The sequence below is a fragment of the Euwallacea similis genome, chromosome 29 (assembly GCF_039881205.1).
Source record: "Euwallacea similis isolate ESF13 chromosome 29, ESF131.1, whole genome shotgun sequence".
NCBI lineage: Eukaryota > Metazoa > Arthropoda > Insecta > Coleoptera > Curculionidae > Euwallacea > Euwallacea similis.
The window spans coordinates 346,416-370,252 of NC_089637.1; the positions used below are offsets into that span (position 1 = coordinate 346,416).

General features: G+C 34.4%; 1 protein-coding gene across 2 annotated transcripts in view; it reads right to left on the reverse strand.

Annotated features, from left to right (window-relative positions):
- retn (retained) overlaps positions 1-22,572 on the reverse strand; it is a 120,844-nt gene extending 98,272 nt beyond the window's left edge. Inside the window, exons 1-2 of one of the 2 annotated variants that reach the window (XM_066403475.1) lie at positions 22,198-22,572; positions 9,866-10,002 (exon numbers count right to left, since the gene is read on the reverse strand). In XM_066403475.1, the coding sequence (XP_066259572.1) occupies positions 9,866-9,871 (6 nt within the window). In that variant the 5' untranslated portion in view covers positions 9,872-10,002; positions 22,198-22,572. The remainder of the gene's footprint in view (positions 1-9,865; positions 10,003-22,197) is intronic. The other variant, XM_066403474.1, reaches the window with a different exon arrangement.
- Positions 22,573-23,837: the final 1,265 nt, after the last annotated feature.

Consider the following 23,837-nt stretch of genomic DNA (forward strand, 5'->3'; position numbering starts at 1 on the left):
ACTTGCACCAATGTACTACTGCTGGCTATGGGACCGGGGAAAATGAATATGTAAGGAACAAAATTTCAATGTCGAAGACATACAGACAAAAATAATTTTATGCGAGCACAATTATTCTAATAGCAATTGAATTTGCTTGATTGAATTGAAATCGCAATTTCAAACAGACCATAATGGGGAAAAATTCAAACAAACGAAAATGTACACACACAGAAAAATCATATATAAAATTCCTTGCGAATGTGGAAAATTTCAAATTGGTGAAACATCTAAACCTTTAAAAAAAGTATTAAATAACACCAAAACTACATTAAAACCGATACATAACACTTGCCTACTTATGTTTGAACAAGAGGTCAACCTTGTATTCATAAAAAGGAACTAAACAGTAACAAATACCATATCAACAAAGAAAATTAAAAAAACATCTATAAAAAAGATGGGTTGAATTAGGTATAATGATCAAACATTAACCACGTATCTCAGATCAACCTTTTAGAGTAATGACATGCCCCGTGTTAAAAAACTCCCATTCCACAGCGATTGATAAGAGGAATTTTAAAGTGTTTCACACATTCTAAATATTCACCTTTCGTACATTTTAGTTCACCCTTTATTTATCGTTTTCTGCTATTTTTTCGTAGATTCCAAAAACAGAGGCGGTTTCGGTGATTTATCACCGACACGTTAAGAAAAGTGATCGTACGAGGCCTTAGTAAAGGGTAAATATCATTCTTAGTATTAACCGAGAATAGTGTACAATTCCACGACTCTAACAACCCGTACTAGTGTGGGAGGCGTTATTCCCACTTAAGAGTGTTTTAATTTAAGAACTCATTCTCGGCATCACATAAAACTGGAAACAGGGAGATTGAAAAACGAGTCTAGTTTTCCATGTTGTAGAGAGGAAAGTGTGAATGAGGAAACAACCAACGGGGCGATCAGTTTAAATTAAGTACCTAACGTGAGTTCTATTAATTCTAATAAATTCCTTGTATTTGTAATTTCTATTTTGAAAAGGAATAGAAGCACTGTATGATATTACAGTGGCCTTATTTTGTGAGTGAGTGAGTGATATTATAATGTCCCTCCTTCCACTGAGTTTTTATGATAATTTGGTTATATTACTTCTCACTAGTTAAAAATTCATTCTTTTTCTTAGACAATTTTACTATTCTTCTCAAAAAAACCCAGTTTTCTATAGCGAGTAATGCAAAGCTGCTTTCATTTGTAGTCTGAAATTTAGGAAGGTAATAAAGATGTGAAATAAAATGTCAGACCAGATATCAGTCGCCAATAAACTCAAGGATATTGAGAAGGATACTGAAACTGCCTAAATGCACTGGAACTAATTCACTTTCGATTTAAAAAGGCCTTTGTTAAATACTATTCAGCTTGATGGAGAAAAAAGCTAGTTACAAAACCAAAAATATAAAAAATTCGACTTTTGTGTGATGTGGAAAACAAACAAGGAGCTATAATTTGAAGGTATCCAGTGCCGTGCTTTTCCTAGAAAATGGACATCTCACATAATCAAAACATTTAGAATACTCAATAAAGAAATTTCTTTTAAAAAATCTTTTGAGGGTCAAAAAAAAAGAATTTCCATAAACAAAAGTGGATAAATCTTTACTTTACAATTTTAAGATTTTAAAGAGTCAAAAGTATGAATAAAGATAGTAGAGTAAGTAGATAGTAGAGAAAGTAGATACAGTTATTAGAACTTTGTAAGATGTCAGCGAAGAAAACTATTTCAGTATTGATGACCTAATCGAATCAAAGCAACGCCTACAGAACCCGAAAAAGCTAGCACCCTTCAGTTCTCACTGCTTCCAGCGGGTGCACGAGGTAAGAAGTTATCAAGGACACATTCGAATGTTAAACCAAGTGACTTTTCTATTATAAATATATGTTAGGTGATATAAGTAGATTTACAAGTGGTTCCTCTCACTAAGATATTGGTGCATCTTCGACACGTACAAAATGAAGTAGTATTCGAATGGATTCGGGCGGACGTGGTGCATTCAGAGATTTATAAATTTATCATAAATAATGCAGGAGGTGAGCCGCGGGGTACCGAGGACACTATTAGTACTGCGATGTAGGGAATTGATTTATCATCTCAATCCACAGGGTGTCTCCATAACATTACATTCATATTAATACACGGTTCCGTTTTAATATTGTCACCAAGTATTTATAACACCATTTGAATATTTGTTTTGTCTCAGATGATGAACATCAGGGCGGATTTGAATAATTGAATTTATGAAACGAGGTGCGGCCTTTTATCGCCGCGGGGGATGAAACAGCCGGAAGAACTGATGCTCCAACATCACCGATCATTCGTAAGAACGCCACTGCTTTAGTATATTTAACCATCCACTATATCCGTCCACCGGGGCCATTTAAAGCAATTTGAAATGCCCCCAAAGCCGTGGAAACAAAATGACAAGTGCGCGGCCGAAGACATCAAAAGACACTCTCTAAAATTAAATACAGACTGGATTAATTTCTCGGAATATTTCTTATTAAATTCAGCATCCGTTGGCGAACCTAAAATTATGCCACGTCTCTTTAATAATCTAATGTATCTGGTAATGACGCGTGTAGATGCCGACGACGACATCGGTTCTTTAGGTGGCGGAAAACTATGCCCTCGTGCTTAGGTATATTAATATTGTATTTCGTGGCGCAACTTTGCCGGGTTTTGCAATTTAACGTATTATACCGGGTGATCTGTCAACATAAAGCCTATAGAAAATCGAGTTCAACTTTCGACTTACATATGCATCTGTCATTCAGAGTAATTAGTGAGAAGAATAGACGAATGACGGATATAACTGACTCTACAGGGTCCTGCAATAGTGCGTCCGGCTTCCTTAGCCTCTACAAGAATAAAGTCTCATGCGTGTGTCGTTAGACAATACAAGCACTCTGATTGGTCAGCATGACGGGCAATGCAAATTCGGATGAATGATTTTAAATTTTATTATGTTTTATTTTAGTTATTTTACAATTAACTTATACTTTAACTAATCATGTATCATTTTGCCGGGTCATGCTACCGTTACATGACGCATGCACGAGACGCAGACTTTATGCATGATCGGAATTCTATCCCTCCACCAGACTCAAAAAAGAAATATCTCCAAGGATGAATCTTGTCTGAGTCACCGTATAAGACACACGTTAGAGATTCTTCAAAGATGGGATTGAATATAGAACCAATTAGGTACTATCCTGAATAAATGGGTATCCCTTATCACGCATCGAAAATTATTTTCTCAAATAACTTGAAAATGATTTATCGATACAAAAACTATTAGTATCATTTTTTTAATTGGGCAGAGAATCTATATTTAGAAAAAATAGCAGCCAGTAACGCACCATAAAAGGGTTCTGAATGGTAAAAATGTTTTTGACTCCAAAAAAATATTACCCTGTAAATTTTTAAATTGTTTTGGCACGTTAAAACATTTCAACCGTCATAAATAACCTATGGTAAAAATATCAGAGAATTATCTCAATAACTGTAAGAGCTATGGGTACATTTTTAAAATCGTAGCGTTGATACTCCCAAATTCATGGACCGTGTCTAAAAAAATGCCCAATTAAATGTTTTTTTGAATGCTTAAATATCTCAAATCAATAACAAAGCAATTTCACTTTATCTAACCCACTAGTTGAAAACTTAACGATTCCTGTGAATTTGGGGCATTCACCTTAGGCAATGTTTTGCCTTTACTTAATCGTTTTTGTGGAAAATATCTTCCGGGTAATGTTACCCACACGTCGATTTTCAGCCTTTAGAACCAAAACAAGATAATTTAAATTAAGAAAGGAGCTATAAAACCAATTGACCCTAAATCTCTAATGTTTAGCAGTTACCTGTGATCTTGAAACGCTGAAACTTGCTGCAACTTAAAAGTAGACAATAAGGAAAAAATACAGCAATTTCAGACATCATTATTCCAAAAACGGTATTAAAACCATCTGCGAACCAAGCCATTCCTCGCTGCATTATTAAATTGTCGCAAGCAAAACTATCACTTACGTTTAAGATCTCGTTAAATGAGCCTGTAGATGGGGGAAAAACTGTCCTGCAATTCCTTAAGAGAAAATCCTCCATATACCTCATTTATAATTTATTATATTTCGCTTGGAATTTGAGCATATTTCGAACATTAATTCCTCATGCATATAATCTATCTATAAAAAAGGTTAATATCTACCATAAACTTTCCTTGTGAAACGGTGGAAGGCAACATGCTCTGGAACCGTGCCAAATGTGCATACTTTTTATCATTTGTGGCAATATTTGAGAACGTTTAATTATCTGGCGGGAGGCCAAATTAGAAAATTCCGACTTGAATGCATTCCTAATCAAAACAGCATCATAAAAGGGCCCCGGAATTGTAATTAAATCGCTTGTTTTAGATTTGTGCTAACAAATATTTAGAAACACGTGGTTGCTTGCAGTGTAGTAAAACTCAGCGAGTAGCACCTCTCGGTTTATTGGCTTTTGAACTACAAACTGCCCGGAAAACAACATTTCTGTTAATTTGTTGTTGGTCAACTTGACTTCATTGTGTTCCGTTTTATTGCAACCATCTGCACTATCGAAAATAGTGGTCGTTTCTTCATTACTCTACTTAATACTCCATAAAAGTCGAAATTCCCCAAATTTAATTACGTTTTAATATAAAGCCATTTTACAATCCAACGCGAATCATAAACTTTATATATCACATAAATTCCTTTTATGCCTTAAACAAAACTAATTAGTCATAAACTTAAGCATAAACAACTATTTTCTTAAATATAATCATTTGCTCTTTACTGCTGCGTTGTCCTTGTTTAAAACAGTGTCGAAGTGCTCATTGCTTTTCAGCCATTTTATTTTATTAAATATGAGCCATACATCAATCTATATAGCCTCGTCTTGTTTATCGCAATAAAATGTTTAACATGTGTGTTATGGACGTATAGGCAGGTACCTGACATTCATATTTCTCTTGTAATTTGTTTTTGGTTTGAATAAAAGTAGCGTTTCTATATCACAAAAGTTGCAACGTACCATTGATTTTGGTCAGACAGTCCATATCAACATTACCAAAAGCAACAGTTGTTTGATTCTTCTTCCTCATAAACTATTAATCAAAACATCTAAGTTAGCTATCAGTTTGGAATATGTGGAGTCGGAAGTACATAGATACTATACTGATAGATGGTACTTTATCTCCCTATGAAAATTGAGAAAAATATTAAGATTAATTCTCATAACACGTAAGAATCTCCATGAACATCGCTGGAGCAAAAATGTCTAAATATACACGGTGATTTACAACGCAATGGCAACACAACAGGTGCATGTAAAAAATCCCAAAATAAGTCGATTTTTCCCTTGAAATTTTGTTCTCATTCTTCCGGTTGCTAAAATACTGGCATCAAAAAATGCCTTCGAAAAGTCGAAAAAATTCTATATTTCAGCAATGCCTTAACATAGAACAGCCACATTGTAAAAATATATTTCTCTTATTGGCATCTTTAGTTCATAAAAACTTAAAATAACAGGCAATTCTAGAAGTGGTGACTTAGAGGTAGGTCTGTCTGGAAATTTTACGAATTTTTTAAATCTAAATTTAAATAATTAATTATTTATTTATACTATATATGTACAAATATAAAATATTCCTTGGTTTTTAAGTTTTCACATTATAATACAAATCATTACTGCATGCATGATGAAGTTAAGCTCTGAATGCTAAGTACATATTATTTGTTCAGATTGGTTCAGGTTAGTAAACAGACAACCGTAAGCAATAACCGTAGATAGAGACAAAAAAAATGAGAGGAACAATTGATCTTCCATACACACCTGTTCTGTGTACATTGCGTTGCGAATCATCCTGTATATAAAATGTTCCTTTTTTGATGCAGAGTGGCATCGCAGAGTTGGGCTCAAATAAAAGACTCTATAGAACGGCCGGTATCTAGATCTCTTCTGATATGTCTTAAGAATTGTATGATGAATGTTCTTCAGAATGAAAGAATGCAAAGGAGTGGTTTTAACAAAATATAAAAAAATTGAAACCTATATAGTCTTTTTTTTATTTAAATGTCTTAATTTTTTATGATCATGATTAACCCAATTTTCTAGCTTATATGTATACATATACACAACATGTATACAGCGTGTTTGATAACTCGATACATTGCTTTAAGAGAATCATAGAGCATAAGGTCAGGACTAAATTTAACCCAACTTACCTTAATACCAAATTCGACAATAACAAAGATACAGGTTGTGAAAATTGAAAAAATAAATCATATTTTCTCTAATATCTTGCGATTTGAATTGATTGCAGGATGACAGAGATGGTTTATGCTCAAGAAATACAGACAAGAGAGCAATTAATACGGTGTAGTGAAGAAGCTGCCGTAACTCTTAAACAAACATTTTCGGCCAGAGTAACACATGCAGAAATTAGAAAACGGGCACGTGCGTATATTAGGAGAAGAGGGCATCACTTTCAACAATACCTTAAATAAGTATTGCTTTCACAGAAAACAGACAACGGTCCTTTTAAGGACTATAATATTAACGGACATAAAGAAATTTAATAAATGCTGAAATTACTTTTACATCATTAGCTTTACTTGCGTGCGTTTTTCTCGGAAACTGTTGCTTCTAGCGATTTTAATAAAGTATACCTTTTTTTTCTCATTCCAAAAAACCCCCGGATACACAATTTTACAAAATTAGCTGGAAGAAATCGCAAGATATTAAAGAAAATATGATTAATTTTTTCAACTTTAACACCCTGTATTTTTGTTATTGTCGACTTTGGTACTAAGGTAAGTTGGGTTAAATTTAGTCCTTACCTCATGTTCTATCACTCCCTTAAAGGAATGTATCGAGTTACTAAACACCCTGTATATTATATAGGTTTACTCTTCAGTTTCACTTCATTAGGATATAGGTCTTCTTTTACGTCGGATTATAGACTCTTTTTAGTCAGGTTTAATCCTGCTTAACCTAGCGACTTCACGCGGAAATCAGATTTTGCTTTTAGCACTTTTTCTTTACGATCTAAGTAATTGTCACACTCTATCCGCGACAAAAAGTGTTGAAAACTAAAAAACAAACAATGGCGTCCAAGATAACGGGGTGTCACGCCGGCAAATATTTACTTAAAAAAGTTAAGAAATTAAAAATAAAATGTGATGATCTCCAAAATAATTGAGTATGCCAAATCTTTCCAAAGATTTTCCCAAAAAAATCTCTTCAGCGACCAATAATAAAATGTAATCTATCGTGAAACTTTTCAAAAATTCGTTTCAAAGAGTCAAAAGAGTTTCCGTAATAACCTCTGAGCTCACCAGATCTATGCCAGAATATACAAAATTTCTAAAATCTCAACAAAAAGCGTATCTGCCTCTAATATAGCTAATTTGAATCCTACAAAATATTTTTTAATAAAATTTTAAAATCTCAACGTCAATTTTTAAGTGTATTTATTATTGATGCCTTTAAAGTAGAGTGCTCTTAATTCAAATATTCTAATATTATTTTTTAATTAAAAGTATCATAATCTTAAGTGTACCTACTTAAAAATTAATTGATGCAAATTGTAATAAGTTATTTTGTGGGTGGAAGAAGAGGTATCTTGCAGAAACTTGAATTCACGTGAAGTTGGTTAACCAATTAGATTTTCGATTGCCTGCATCATGAAAATGAATAAAACGAAAACCATGGATGGATAACATATAAGTGTTTGTAGATTTATTGGAAATTGATCTCTTTGGAAAACCACCTCGCAATCAAGTTGCCAAATGAATTTAATTAGATTTAAATAAATTTGGAGTTAGCAAGCATCAACAAAAAGTTTGAAATCTATACTGAAGACACACTGGACAATAAATATATTGCAACAAACCCGAAAAATTTCTTGTATCAAGCTAAAAGTGTCTTTACTACCGTGACCTTAGTCACCATTAATTATGTCGTTAATTGGTACCTATAAAATCTAAAATATTGTTAACATTTTCTCAACATTCAAGACTCTCTTTCTACCACTTTTTACTTTCGGCACCACTGTACATAACATCGTATAAATTTGATCTCGATAGTAAATTCGATAGCGATCATTCTTGTCGACTTTAGATCATTTAACACACATTTCTTTACGTTGAAATTAAAGCAGTCCAAACACATTTAAAATTAGCTTTGCTCTTTTATTCTTTCTATCATCTTATCATCTGAAATTAAACTATTTTCAACGAATTTTCGGTTCAGAAATGCAAAATTCATTAAATTCTAGCACACTTTTCCATTGATAGGAAAAGTGGGACAGAAATACATATTGGCAAATTGCTAAATGAAGAAGTATCCAAAATTAAAGTTAGGGATATTTTAAATTTTGGTCTATGGTTCATCGTTGCTTATTGATACGCACGTGGTTTGATAATTTTATACACGTAGGCAGTACGGTTTCTTAAAATTCTGAAAGTCAAATTACATAGAATAAGAGCACCTCTGATGTGTTCTTGATGTAAGTCTACGATCTGACTGGAATATTTGCTGATAATATTCAAATATTAAAATCTTTTATCTTTAGTAAAACTTTGTTTTGTAAATCTCGACATTACCAACACCTAAATCACTGAAATTAAATATCTCAAATCACAACATTCCTCGGTAAACCAAACTAAACCTAACAAAAACCTCGATGAACAGATCCTATAATTTCATATCGCAGAGTCTCAATTGAATAATTGACCTCCTGCAGGCTAAATTATAAGAAATCTGTCCCAATTAAGTTCTCGGTTGCACTTTTGCTAAACACAATTGTGGAAAAAAAGACCAAGACAGTCCCCTTATAAATGCGGGGCCCTCATATCTGCTTTAAAACACCCCGCAGTCTAGCGGCCGGACTGTGTTTAAATACAATAATTTGGACCACTTATGACATTTCAATTCGAAATTGACCAAAATTATTGGCTTTAGGGGTTTAGTTAGAAATGGTTTTGGTGGATTTAATTTGTAGACATAAACTAACTGAGCAAGAAAAGGGACATATAATTTTAATTTGAAGGGCTGCTTTAACCCAGTATACAATTCACCTAGAGCACGTAGTAATCAATATTCTGATATTACAGTGTGAGAAACGCGAACCTCCCATATAAAGGGTTTGTTTCCATTGTCAATCCCAAGAATAGAATCAATTAGTCTGAATGAATGATGATTGAATTGGACAATATTGAATACTGATGGATATCAGGCTCTCGGAGAGTCGCGATTCTTCGTTCAGATTGTCTAAATCGAGTCGGATGTTTTCCCGCGCAAGCCGCGTCCCTATCTGACAGTTGATAGATTTCTTTCTTTTACATTATACATAATAATATCGCTACAAATAAAGGATGCCCGATGTCCGACATAAATCACACGCCATAACATTCCTGGGAGATATCATTATTTGTATTTAATGGAGTCTGAATGGCCGGTTTTCTGGCTCAAGTCGATGAAATTTATAGATAGAGCGCTCATTGTTACAGATAGCGACATAGCAGCGATAGAAGTTAATGGTCAATGATAAGATATTAATTTCCGCGTTTTTTAAGTTAAAGCAACGCATCACTGACTGTAGCTACACCGACGATTTATATCACTTTTTTATCATAATTTTAATTAACTTGTTGGTCACACAACACTATAAAAGCATTTTATACTCAACAACGTCGATACCTAGGTAATTAAATGTGCCATTATGCATATTAATGTTACTGCGTAAAAAAAATCTATTAGGTTTCAGCGTAATTGATTTTTCTTTATCTTGATGAAAACTAAATGCATTCTCACCGGCATTTTGCTGCATTTATCTCTGGAAATCAGACTTTCGGGATGTGGCACGGTCCTGTTTAAAGGTGCCCCAAATTTGGTCCAATCGGTATTAAATAAGCTCCAAAGGCGAAAGTTTGGTCACAGTCCGATCGCAGCTGAAACTTTAAGTAATTAAATTTGGCGGTTTAATTCCGCAGAGTCGTAAAATAAAAGCGAAACGGGCACGGCCCTGATTGGTCGACGACGGCGGTCACGCCCTCGCTTATTGTTCTCCTTTATCGCTGACGAGAATCCCCTCGCAACCGCCGCCTCGCCTTAAAGGCTTTAATAGCCTTTAATAAACAGCCTTTAATATTGTTATACGTATGCAGATTTCCAAGAAGTTATATGTTAGCTTAATGCGGGCCGAAGAAGCGAAACTGAGTGTGAGATTTGCAGAAGTTATTGAACTTGAGTTTAAGGTCGCTGCGGGATTGCAAGCATCTCATCGAAATTCACATTTTTGTCTGACTAAAACCATAGCAAATACGTTCCATACGGTTGAAACGGATTGATAATTATATCTTGCATTTTTTAGGAATATCCCCTTACACATTAGTAGGCGTTGTTGGAGGGGTAGAATTGTGCTATATTCTGAGTTATCACTTTATTGGACCGATTTGCAGAAAAAACCTTATTGGAAATATTTACGAGAATTTAAAAATTGCAAGTGAACCTCGGATCAGATAAATTACAGTAAGCAATCAGGAAGAGTTTCAAATCTAACAGACTTATATCCCTTAATTTATTTTAAGATTCTTAAGTCAAAAATCTATTTCACTGGATACCAAATAGTAGAAAAATTCGAACATGGAATAAAAGAAAGGTGTGAAGAAATACGTTAAGAAACCTTCAGCAACGTTAGAGAATATGTTCTATACGTTTGAAACAGATTGTTCATTCCTTCTTTTATTTTTTATAACACCTTACACGCCAGTAGGGGTTGATGGAACCGTGGAATTGCACACTATTCTGAGTTAAAACTAAGAATAATATTTACTCTTTAGTATAAGGGCTCAGACGGACACTGTTATTAAGGTTCCGGTGACAAATCTGTCATCGTCGGAAAAAACCGAAAATAAACGTTAAACTAACGTGTAGAAGAGGTGACTCTTTGAGTTGTCTGAAACACTCTGAAAGTTCTCTTCTTGATCGTCAAGTAATGACAGGTTTTTTGACGTGGTTCAGGTCATCATTCCGAAAGGTTGAATATGAGGTAAGTGATTGGTGTTGAAGGTGTCTCTTAAAAAGTATGTGTTCTGTGTTACTGATTACTCTACATGCAATTTGTTCGTATTTGGTTTCTTTTTATATGCCCGGGGTTGACCTCTTGTTCAATCATAGGTAACCAAAATACCACATAGAGTAATCACTAACGTCCAATACCTCTTTTAGTAATGTATCTCAGAAGTGATAACTTCATAATTCGTCAAGAAAATCGCCAAAATAACTGTTTTACAGGTAATAATATCAGAATGCATAAATAGAAGAGAATACATTAACATTTTACATGGAACAACACATCTTGCATTAGGGGTTATCAAACCTTTATTAGCAGGTGTTGAATCCTTTCCCAAAAGCAAGACATTTACATACGACGACAATAAATTAAACCCGAACTTTTTAGTCATTCACGTCGTAGAGAAAAAATTATGTTCTTTCATTATCTAAATTTTTGACGAAAGAAAAAATATTACATTTCAAATGCTCTACGATAGTCTCAAACAATCCGGGGGAGAAAATGCGGTAATGTCCTCCCATGTAAAAATCCATTGCATTTCGACAACATCTCGTAGATGCAGTGATGAAGACACCCATTCCAGTATAAAGTCCAGTATAACGTAAAGTATAAACGATCCCGATTGAGACAGCTACCTCATTAATATAGCACACATCAATCCTGGGTGGTGGTGGACTATTTATAAAACATTTTTATGTTTTATATTTTTGTTCTAAAATCTTTCATACTTAAAACAGCATAAATCATCATACCGAATACTGCAAGATGTTCTAAAGCAGTTGTGTCAAACTTAAGAAGGTTATAGAAGACATTGCGGTGAACAATTTTTGCATAGAGTCCTCTAGTTAAAAATGAGCTGTTTTGGCTCCTAAGTAATTTCTGTTCAAAAGGCTTTGATATTCAAGTTAAGTAAATAGAATAAAAACAGACAATATAGGCACTTTTTTGCTTCCCAATACAAGCTTATCAATTACATTTCTAAACTCGATGTTGTTGAAAATTAATTTTAATCGTAATCGCAGCAAATTAAGTGTTATAAATTCGTGTCTTTGGCGAGAAATTTTTGCATTTGAACTGTAAAAATGGTCTAATTTATATTTGAAAAGTATACAGGCACGCATCTGATTTATGCCGAAGCAAGATGCAATGCTAGAGAAGGTGGGCGCCTTTATGCTGAGCATTTCCTGAATCGCCGACATTGACATAAGTATGTCTCAAAGCATGATTTCGGCAATCCATCGTCGATTACAAGAAAGAGGCAGTTTTAAACCAGATGGAGGAACGGGCCATCCACGAACTGCACAGTGGCCTTTGAGGAAGAGATTTTGCATTGAATTGATGAACAATCTACTACCAGACAATCTACCACCAGCATCCCTGCAATAACGAATCAAATGAGTGTTGCCCACCAAACAGTGTGACCAGTACTTCACGAGCAGCTCTTGCACCCTTACCACCTTCAAAAAGTGCAAACAATAGGTCTGCAAGATTACCAGCCATGGGTACATTTTTGCCAGTTGTTTTTGCAACGTATCGTAAGTCAATCGGATTTTGGTTCGATAATTCAATTCATCGCTGAGACTTGTATCAGTAAGAACAGGTGCTTCAATAGCCGCAATGCTCACATATGAAACGATCACAATCCTCACGATGCAGAGTTCATCAAAACCAATTTGCCATTGACATGTGTGCCGATATTGTTGGCGACTTTTTATTGACCTGTTTCTGCTTCCACCTCGGCTAACTGGTAACATCTATCTAAATTTTTTTGTCATACCTACTTTCTGAGCTATTGGACAATCCACACGTTCCTCTGGATACACGGGATAGAATGTGGTTCCAAGATGACGGTGCACCTGCACATTTTACCCGAACTGTGCAGGATTATCTAAACCAATATTTTCATGGGCGATGGATCGGAAAGGCGGACTTATTAGGTAGCCAGCGTGAAGTCCCGATTTAAGCACGATGGATTTTTGCCTTGGGGGTATATCAAGTCATTAGTGTATGAAACTCCTGTAGCCACCCAAAGGGAACAGTTAGGAAGAGTAATGGCAGCCTCTCTTTTCGTGCAGCAAGATCCGCACATCTTGCAACGAGTGCGCGGTTCAATGATTCAAAGAAGCTATTTATGTAACCAGTTTAGGGGTTCTCATTTTAAATTTTTATTATATATTTTTTTGCTTTATTTTTAATAAAAATTAGTTAAATATCGAAGTCTTTTGGTGTCAACGAGTTAATATTATGTTTTTGAACAAAAATGACTCAATCCAAAACGGCTCATTTTTGACTAGGGGTTCCTACACAAAAATTTTTCACCCAATGTTCCCTTAAGGTAGTCACACTTTTTGGAACGTATATTGTTGACCATAAATATGATCTTCCTTTCCTATGGAGCCTATTAAAACTCAAGGGCAATTTCTAGACCCTTATCTAAATGAAGGTATGTTACTTTATAAGGAAAAATATCCAGTAAAATGTAGTTGTCTTTGATTATTGCCTTGCCCTATTACAACTTCAACTATTTCTTTTCATCACTCACATTGTAACGTCCTTGAACGTTTTCGTAAGACCCAAAGAGACTCTTCCTTTTAATCAATTCGGCATGGTCTTGTATGGAAGGCTTTTAACACTACCCGGCTGGTCAGCGTCAAGGTCAAAATTATTAAAGTCAAATGAGAAATTTTTATTAATTTTGTTACAGTAGATCATAAACTCTTACAAGCGATAATAATCAAGTATCAAAATAGTGTATACGTTTCTATTTAGTCTTATTAAGAATTTTCATAATTAAAGCCACAAAAATTCTATAATGCAAAATCCTCGGCAGGTAGGTACCTACTTAATCCCAGCAATTCCTAAAGCTCTCAAAGCTCTATACTCGACAAAGCACAATTGAAACAAAACCAACCGTTGGTTGATAGTCGTAAATGTAGAATGCGTCAGGTATGGGCAAATATTGATTTAATAATCCTCCTAGCGACTTATAGACCTTGTTTAGCCCCCTTCCTGGTGGGCAATTCAATTTGTGGAAATGTTTTTTTTATTATCTCTTATTTGACCTGCTTTGGCGACCCTTTCATATTTAGTTTGAACACTATAGAAATTTTAGGACGGAAATCCCTATTCGCACTTAGATCCATACAGTATTAAATGCAGTGGCGCAGCTTGAAATACTTATAATCAGATAAATGACTCAATTATTAGACAGTAATGTAGAAACATTACAATGTAAACAACCGCAGTGAGTGGTCCAAATTATTGTACCGGCTTGAAGAATTATCACCTCTGTCTAATACCGAAGTTATGCAAATAAACGTTAACATGTTTAAAGCATTAAATTAACACTAGAAATCTGAATCTTGTAATGGGGCTTAATTTACAAGTACGACCTTTATATGGGTACTCTGTACTTTTACGTCTGTGTGGGAAAGGCTGTTTAGTCATTAGGTACTAAACTATGATTGAATACGCACAACTTAAACGTTTTGATTCGATTCTATTTAGGTTAAGTAATGGAATATTTTCACAGACTTTCTCATGTTCTTGAGATGAATTGACTTTATCGTCTTATCGAGAGCTCTCATTGGATCGAACGGAGTTGCTCTATCAAAATTACCCGGGAATCAAAGCGAGCCCCAGCAAGGATATAAAAGGGCGTGGCCAGTTTGGATGCCCTAACCAATCGCGTGGAGGCATTGCAAGCACGCGGAGCGATCCCAATAATGTGATATCAAAGAGCTTTCTCACGAACCGGTATTGTTAATGCGCCTGTGCTTGCCGCCGTGGCCGAGACGACATTCATTGTTCAACTCTTTCATTGTTCCACTGTTCCACTCTTTTCATATCAACGTTGAAGAATTCGAAAATGTTACAGACAACGAAAAACAATGTACAATAAAGAGGGCACTGAAGTCGTTGCTTTGGGTTAATTATACGGGTGTTTTATGACTGGGTTCTGGGTGCAATGCAACGTCTATTTCTTGAAGTAGGCACACGATTGCGGAGCTGTTGGGTTTCGTTCAGTTGTACTAAGGAAACTAGTGATTATAACGTGGCGGTAGCTGTGATCTTTTCTATGTTTGAATAGATATAATATATAGAAAAGTTTTTATCAGAGCAATCTCTGCAAATGATTTTTCTTCTTCGAGTCCGCGTTAAACTTTGGTTCTGCTAATTCTAAATGTTGTCAGTTCCTCCAAAGCATCGTAAAAAACGATTTGTTACACATTTCGAGTGTAGCGAAAGAAACGTCTAGTAACTACTGAGTTACTAAAACGATTTTTAACGTTTCAAGCATGGGAAGAAACGTCTAGAGCCCTTCTTGGTTGAGCTGGAATGTTTCAAAAGGTTCTAGAAAACTCCAAATCAGTCAACTTTGGTTTTGCCAGCTCTAAATGTTTTTTTATTTCTCTAAAGTACTACTAAGATATTTGTTTAACATTTTCATTATGGAAAGAATCTTCTAGTGACGTCCTTGCCATAACAAGAATGCTCGCAGAGTAGTGGGCAATGTCGGCAGAAAAGAGGCAACCCATCAAGCATTAATAGAATTCCACAGATTCAATCCTAATCGTTTTAGATGGGTTTCTAAAGGTTCTGGATTGAAAAAGAAAAAACCGAGTGGGTTATTATATTATGGTTATTTCTTTGGTAACCATTTAGATAATTGCCCGCCATTTTCTTGAAAAGAATTCTCAAAAATGTGCAACGAAGTTTATACCAGAAATAGAACGTACAAGTTTTAACGTTTTCATTGACTGCCTGAGGAAAATTTCTTCTTGTTGCATGGCCTAAGTGTGCATTTGCTAAATCATTAACAGTAGGTAAAGATGTATCTAACTGTCTGAGTATATACATCAGAATTCGAGCAAACCAAGATTCCATTCACGCAGGAATAGAGCCCTGCACGGCCCGTGGCCAGCCCCATACTCACGAGATCCGTCGGGTCATCAATTTCAACCAATTCCTCGGATTCGGGTGGGGCTGGGCATCTATCATCTCTGTTTCGGGAATAGCCGTTGGGCCAATTTGAGGAAGTGCTAATTTGGTGAATAAACATAGATATTTATCATATTCAAAAAATGTATAAAAAATTAGTCTTTTCTTTACTGTAGCCTTTATTCTTTTTGTGATGTGGCCATAGAAGCTTGATTTTGTTGCAAGTTTAAGTATAGCACTAGCATGTTACGTCTCATATATTGTCAGGCTCAGGCCGGGGCTCAAGTTTTTATCCTTGCAGGACTCTACACCGGATTTCGCTTAATCTAGGGCCTGTAGAAATCTATTATTTTAGGACATTCTAGTGGGTAATTAATCCACCTAGAAACTGTGGCAACACTGTTTTGCCTTCCGTTGTGCATCTCCAAATTGACCACACTTCACAGTATCGTACTTTCGCAATTTGAAATTTATTACTCAATCTGTATCAATCTTTTATTTATTTCGATGCTCAGTTAGCTAATGGACTTGTAAGAATTCGCAGCTCTACAGGACAACAGTCATCAAGAAAACAGTGTTATGGAATTGCTTCTTCATATCTTTTGATATAGGAACTCTATAATGCTCTGAACAGGCAACCATTGATTTTTCGCTTCTCTCATATATTTCATTTTCGACTTGCTAGTTAAATAAGAATAATTAGAGCAGGGGCATGTTGTAAAAAATATCATGACCAAATTATGATTCTCTAGGAAAATTTTCCTCTGGGCTACAGGTTACCTTATACAAAAACAAATAGCTAAATGTTTTCATCAACAAATTGGTTCATGTAAAACTAACCAGCATATACAACTAAAATGAAAAACGGGTCATTAACAGCCAGTTCAATGATCCCTTGTTTACCGTTCAATTTCGCCATTGTTCCTTTACTTTGATAATTTAAAAATTTTGATCAATTTCAATTTCTGTTCTTTCCCTAGGTAACGGTCATTAATAGTGGTCAATTACTTATGTTAATATCCTCTTCCGCTACCTTATGGTGACCTCAAAGTAACAGGACAGGAAAAATTATGTACTTTGGCGCACTAAATAAATAATAGATTTTCCTGAACAAAATTTCACCAGTGAGTTTGTTATTTGTTGTTTTAATGATGAATTAAATAAGGATTCAGTCGAGATGGAGTAATTTTAGGATAAAAACCTTGAATTTCTCGTTTGATGAAAACCTTCGATTTTTCATAAGAGAAGGTTAAAACTGCTTCGATTCATTCGTAAAATATGTTGTTTCAATACTGGGTTCAATATTCCCATAATTTTGAGACCCATAGTTGAAGTCTATCGGTAAAAACCCTCTTGAAAAAAATAATCAAAATTGCCCAAATTTCTCAAAAATTCACATATCTTTTCATTGTCCTCGCCCTCATAACTTATTTTAACTGCAATCCGTTCTAATTTTGCATTCTTTTGGTTTAATAAATCTTATCGGAAAAATAATGTTGGTTTGACCATAAAGATATAAATAAACGATAAATTATATGGCCTCCAATAAATCTAATGCAATCTATTTGTTTACATTTTTTGATTAATAAACAAACAAATCGTATGAAAGTATTTGATCTAAATACCAAATTTATAACTGTTAATTTTTTAAAATCCTCTTTTCTAATGTGTATACAAAAATGACTCAAAAGCCTTTTAATACAGTACAAATACACAATAATAAGATTCTTCTTTGCAGAAATAAAATTTAGTACATCTGAATATTGACTAAAATTATCAGGACCTAACTCTTAATTTCTATTAAATGAAATATTACTCTCTGTAATTTCATTTATTTTGTATTTCGTAATTTGTACTTCAGCTGCTTCAATGACTCCGCCCTAAATTAATTAACCTTGATATAAATACGTCCTTGAAGTCTATCTGTGTATAAATATTTGATTTTGATATTAATACGAAACGAATTCTATTAACTACTTCCCGATTACTTCCACGAACAGTTGATAGTTTCACTAGGTATTTACCTAGTTAATTAACTACTATCTCTTACGAATTATTTCCGAATACCGATATGATCTATTCAAAAACATAGGACAACTTAAGATTAGTAACTTATCAATGCTTATAAACATTCTGTGCATAAGTATTCTGCAATATAATATGTAATGCTAACACATTTAAAACGATTGTTCTGCAACAGACAATACAAAAATGTGGACCAGGAGACTCAGTAGTATGTGAGTAAATAATCAATAATTCATTTTTGGCAAAAAATCCTTCATCAATCTTAAAATTAATCAATTTGATAACTATTGAAAACAACGATGCAAAGTAATATTCGTTTGTAAATTATACAAAAGGACAGAAAATCTATCTCAACATCTCAAAAAGTCTCGATTGAAAACTCAGCCATACGTTATGTCCGAAACTACTGAACATGTCAGAATAAAAAGCGATACTGAGGAGATTCTATAGGAATGAGAAATATGATTTTGGTATGAACCTCTTCTAAACGTTGATCGTTCGGTAGACGCTATCTGGGATTATTTAACATGCCTTTAATGTCCAATTAATTGATGTCAATGTCCTTAAAGATAACACTCTTTTGCAACATACAAAACTGATGATATCATCTCGAGAAATCTGCAGCAAATCGATACTCCCAGATAACAAACAAACTAAATCTTTAAACACGAAAGATTTGGATTTGCTAATAAACCTTTGGCCGATTACCTTGCCCTTCGTTTATAGTGTGACTGGGACATCTATCATTTACTTAGAATTGGGCTTGTCATGACGAATCGAATTTTCGTCTTTATGCTAGTTGTTCTCCGAGAAAGAATGATGAGAGAAAGTTCTGGGTTTCGTTCTAGCTTGAACATTTTAGTAATTTTTAAAAAGAATTAGACATATCGGGAAATATTGTGATAACTTCTTTAAAGAAATCAAGATGCTATGGAACATCTTTCAGTGCTGAGACGTTTTTTAAATTACTCTCAAAGAAAGTAACATATTAGATGCTTTCTAAAGAGCGAAACCGATTTTCTCGAACTTTTAGTAAGTTGATTATTGAATCTAAATTTATTAATAACTGTAAATTATTAATTAATACTCACGTTATTTGTGAATTAGGTTTAACATCCCGTTTGAGAACAATACTAATCTCGATATCGAATTTGTACTCAATACTAACTAACAAACTAGTCGTCAAAACTGAATTGATCTAAAGATTAAATCCCCAAATAAATAGAGAAAGAAATTCTAGAATATTTGAAGAAAATCTTGAAATGGGAAAGTAAAAACGTGATAATAGGGACGTCAATAATCTATATTAGAGTAGATTTCGCAAAGATAAACCATATTTGTATTGGTTAGGAAGAAAGAACAACGGGAAGAAATTTTAATTCGATCATTCTAGTTGATTTTTATTAGTAATAGATATATTGAAACAATATTGCGATAAATTAAAATATTCAAGGAAAACTAATCAAGAAACGTTGGGATGTCCCCTTTGCAAACATCTGGGAAGTTTATGAAAGTCATCGATGGAAGTGGATGCATACTTAATGCTTTCTAATGAAAGAAACCAATTTTTTTGTTTTCTCCAAATTTCAGTGAAAAATTTTGAAAAAAATAATTCAAGACTGAAAATAATTACAGGATGATTTCATTGTTAGGTAAAAGCTCCTAATTCATTCAAATCTCGTCTAAAATCTGGAGTACTAAACTCTATGGAATATTTAGATTGATCGTCCAACAGCTTTTTTCAAAATTCAAACGTGCCTATTTAACATTTATCATTTAATAAGAAAGTAGCTATCAATTCCTATAAAGGTTAAGCAAAGTGCGATGTTACCGCACACAAATGAAATTGGCATGTGTCAATGTAAAAATTTTTCCCGCACATATACGCCTAAAGATTTTACCGCACGCCAATATTTCATTAGACTTACAAAAAACAATAAGGTTAACATACATACGCTCACAGTACGCTAACACGTGCGAAAGTGTCTTTACCGCACTCAATTACTGACCGAACGACACGATGCAGAGCACTCCGCTTCAGGTCCTTCGGGCAAGTGTAATCAGGGTGCGGTAAAGAATCCAATTTCCGCACTTGTTAGGTAAATAACTATTGTAATCCTAACTGAGATGACACAATGATTCAGACGGAAATTCATCATTAAGGAAATTCCTACAAGGTATATTTAACGTCTATTCAAATGTAGTATTATATCTAATAACGAATTTCATTGGGGAAAAAGTGTAATAAAAGTATTGCACTAAGGCACAATTTTTTCACCAATAAATCAAATAATCGCAAAAATAAAGTGTCGACGTTGGTCGATAGCTCCTGTAGAAGCGCTACAATTGTGGATAAGGTTGGACAAATTGCAATAAATACGCTTTCGATATAAAAATTAAAACAAAATAAAGAGAGGAAAATACATTGTGCCCAAGATAGGAATATCGGAACCGATAATCGACAGATATTTAAAAAATCATTTTGGTTACGTATTTTAGTAAACGAATTTTCAAATTTAGTTTTAATTTTTTTCAAGTTTGGTAAAAGATGGATGAAAACTAAAAACACTTCTCCATTGCACTTTGGACTAAGCTTCAACATAACGATCTTGACACAGTACTACAATAGTGGTGTGCATTACTGCACTGTGATCTTGGTCTCATTGTATGATGCTTCTTTTATCAACTGCCCTGGTAACTTTTTGTAGATTTTAAGACAACTCCTGATTACAAAAACATTGATGTATCACACTTCCTCATTTACACATGTTATTGTTTTCAATTACCCGCAACTGTTAAGTATTACTTTACGTGCGTATCCAATTTACCTATGCGCGGTAAACCTGGGTTTGTACAGCGCATAACTCATAATATAATATACAACATAGAAATAGAAAGTTGGCTTTATGGTGATACCTATTGCCGCTTTGTCGCTGTATATGCCATACAGCGCAAAGCATATACTTAATATAACACAGGAAATTCGTATCTTTTTAAAGGTGGGTTTAATACATCTATTTATTGTTCCAATAAAATTAACGTGGTTAGTTCAATAGGGAAAAAATACTTAATTTAAGTAACAAAAGGCATTGAGGCAGAATCCTTGATGGAAGAAGGCACTGGTACAGCCCAGTAGCTTCGAATTAAATAATAATATATATGATCTTTTACTCTAAGAACGTGTTTATTATAAATATTAATTAATGCCGGGAAGAAATTAAAAAATAAAAAATATTGTGAAAAAATAGAAATGGAGATCAAGGCTTTATTTATACGTGACCATTTTTACAGCAAAATAACATAAAATAGAATAAGAAATGCGATAAAAGTTGGCCAACTTTTAACGTTTTATTCCATAACAGAAAAGTTGATATGTAAATTTCATATAAGAAATTTTACAATTACTGTTGTAAATCAACATGTTTCTGCTAGGGACTGATCGTGATCTGCGAAGGTGCGAAAAAACAAAATTCGCTATAAATAATGCAAAATCACAAAATAAAATGTTAAGAGGATTATGTTATTCTTAGTTCATTTGGACTATACATAAGGGCCAAAACAAATTATTATTTATTGCTTTATTTTTATTTTATTTCATTTTATTTTGTCGCGTTTGCTGTATAAGCCCACCTTAACTTTCTGTGCAATTCTCATTTATTATGCTATGTGCACGGAAACGAACCCGGCATAACACTACAAATGTAGAACAACGTATAAGGGAGCTTCTAACCATATTTTTTATACCACTCATACTTACATGGCCTAAATTGTACTGCGGTTGCGTTAATTAGAACGCTTAAATTAAACGTGGTACCCGTCGTACCTACTTGTAAAGAAACTAATTGGAAGCCGAAAAACTTTGCCTAAATGACTAAGTGTGGTGCATTAATTAATTTGCAATAAAAAATTGTAAAATCCGCTTATGACAATTTACGATACCTCAATGCTGGACATATTTTTATTGCACGCACTGAAATTTGAAAACTAACCACGAAATCTACATTTGGCCCAACGCAACACTGCAATTTCACCCCCCGAATTCGCCATAAGTATAGACACCCCTATTTATTCTAATCCGCACATTTATCACAAGCATGAAACTCACCACTGGACTCTCATCACCCAATTCTCCTTCTCTGTCCTGAGGCTCCATTTCCATTGCGTAAACCGGCACCGGGTCTCTGTTTTTGACACGAATTTTGCCTTTAAAAATCGCAGAATGCGTAAACAACGCACCCCGCGCTACACACAAATAAAATCAAATGAAGATCGTCAATGCAACGTCAAAACAAAATCTCAACACAGAACAAAAGAGCGTCACTGTCCGGCACAACAAAAACAATAATTTGAGGTTATCGATTGCCGTATTTTTGGTGCTCGCAATTTAAAAACACGTCCCGCGGAATGGTACTCTACGAAACGGAGCACAACTTGACCGCCACTCTATCGAGCATGCCGACTATTACCGATTATGATCACGATCGTGGCGTGCTCTCCCTGTTGCCACTTAAGCCACGTCCAATCAGGCCGCCAGGAGGAGCCACGGTAAGTGGAGGGGTGGAACTTAGACCGCGCCGCACATAATTATACGTTTTTATTGCATACATTATCCAATCGTTTTCCATTGCATACAATGTGGATTACGCGAGGTGGATTTTGATTTTATGCGCGAGATATCGGCGTCTCTCTTCAATTTATGGGCGATATTTTATGATCTGACTGAGGTGCACCCTAATCATAATAAACCTCGATTATTCGCCGAAACAATAGCCGGTTATTTTAGTGCAGTTTTAAATATTACTTTTGCAAATCGATTTACTTTCAATAGCGTTATTTAAAGTCCGGTTATTCAGGTAATTATCTGTAAATAGCGAAATACATTATTGGCCTTCCGTTCGTCTTTCTGGAACCTTACACGCACAAGGTGAGACATCCATATACCGAGTGATTCATTAACAATGGAAACTCCAAAAGGTGAAAATACTACATATCAGATGGTAATCATTGGCGACAATTGACAGTTTCAGAAATACGGGGTGTTGAAAGTTAAAATTTTAATCGGCTTTACTATTATTCTGAAATTATCTAGGTTAGGAACTTGAAAACTTGAGAAGTTAAGGTTTTTAGGCGGCAAATAAGATATGCGTGGCAAATTCCGCGTTGCTCAAAAAAAGGCGCCATTTCCGATTAATTTCACCGATTTTTACATTAGAACTTTTTACCCCGTTTGCCCAACATGCAATTTGATTGAAAGCCTGAAAAAGCAGTCATTTTTAAGTCGATTCTTGTCTCATTTCAGCATCTCTGATCAATTTAAACAACACTATGTTTTGAAAATGTAACGGGTAAATTGCTATACCTATCTTATTCATCGCTTATAAAAATGTAACTTTACGAAGTTCTTAGCCTAGATATTTTAAGTATAATGCCAAAAAAAACAATTAAAACCAAATTAACTTTCAACACCCTATATATTTCCCATAACATCAAGATGTGGATAACCATTTGACGTGTAGCATGTCTAACTTTCGGATTTCCCATTGGTCATTAATCACCCTGTATAAACTCATGCCTGCTATTACATTTCTAGTAAGTTCCACGATAAGTGAAACTACTCCTAAAATTTTGTGAAACTCAAAAAACTTTATTTAATGACTAATACGACAATAAATAACACGCGAATTATTTAAATAATACTTCAAAGCACTTAGACACTTAACGTACTCTCGCAAGTAGAGACCGTCC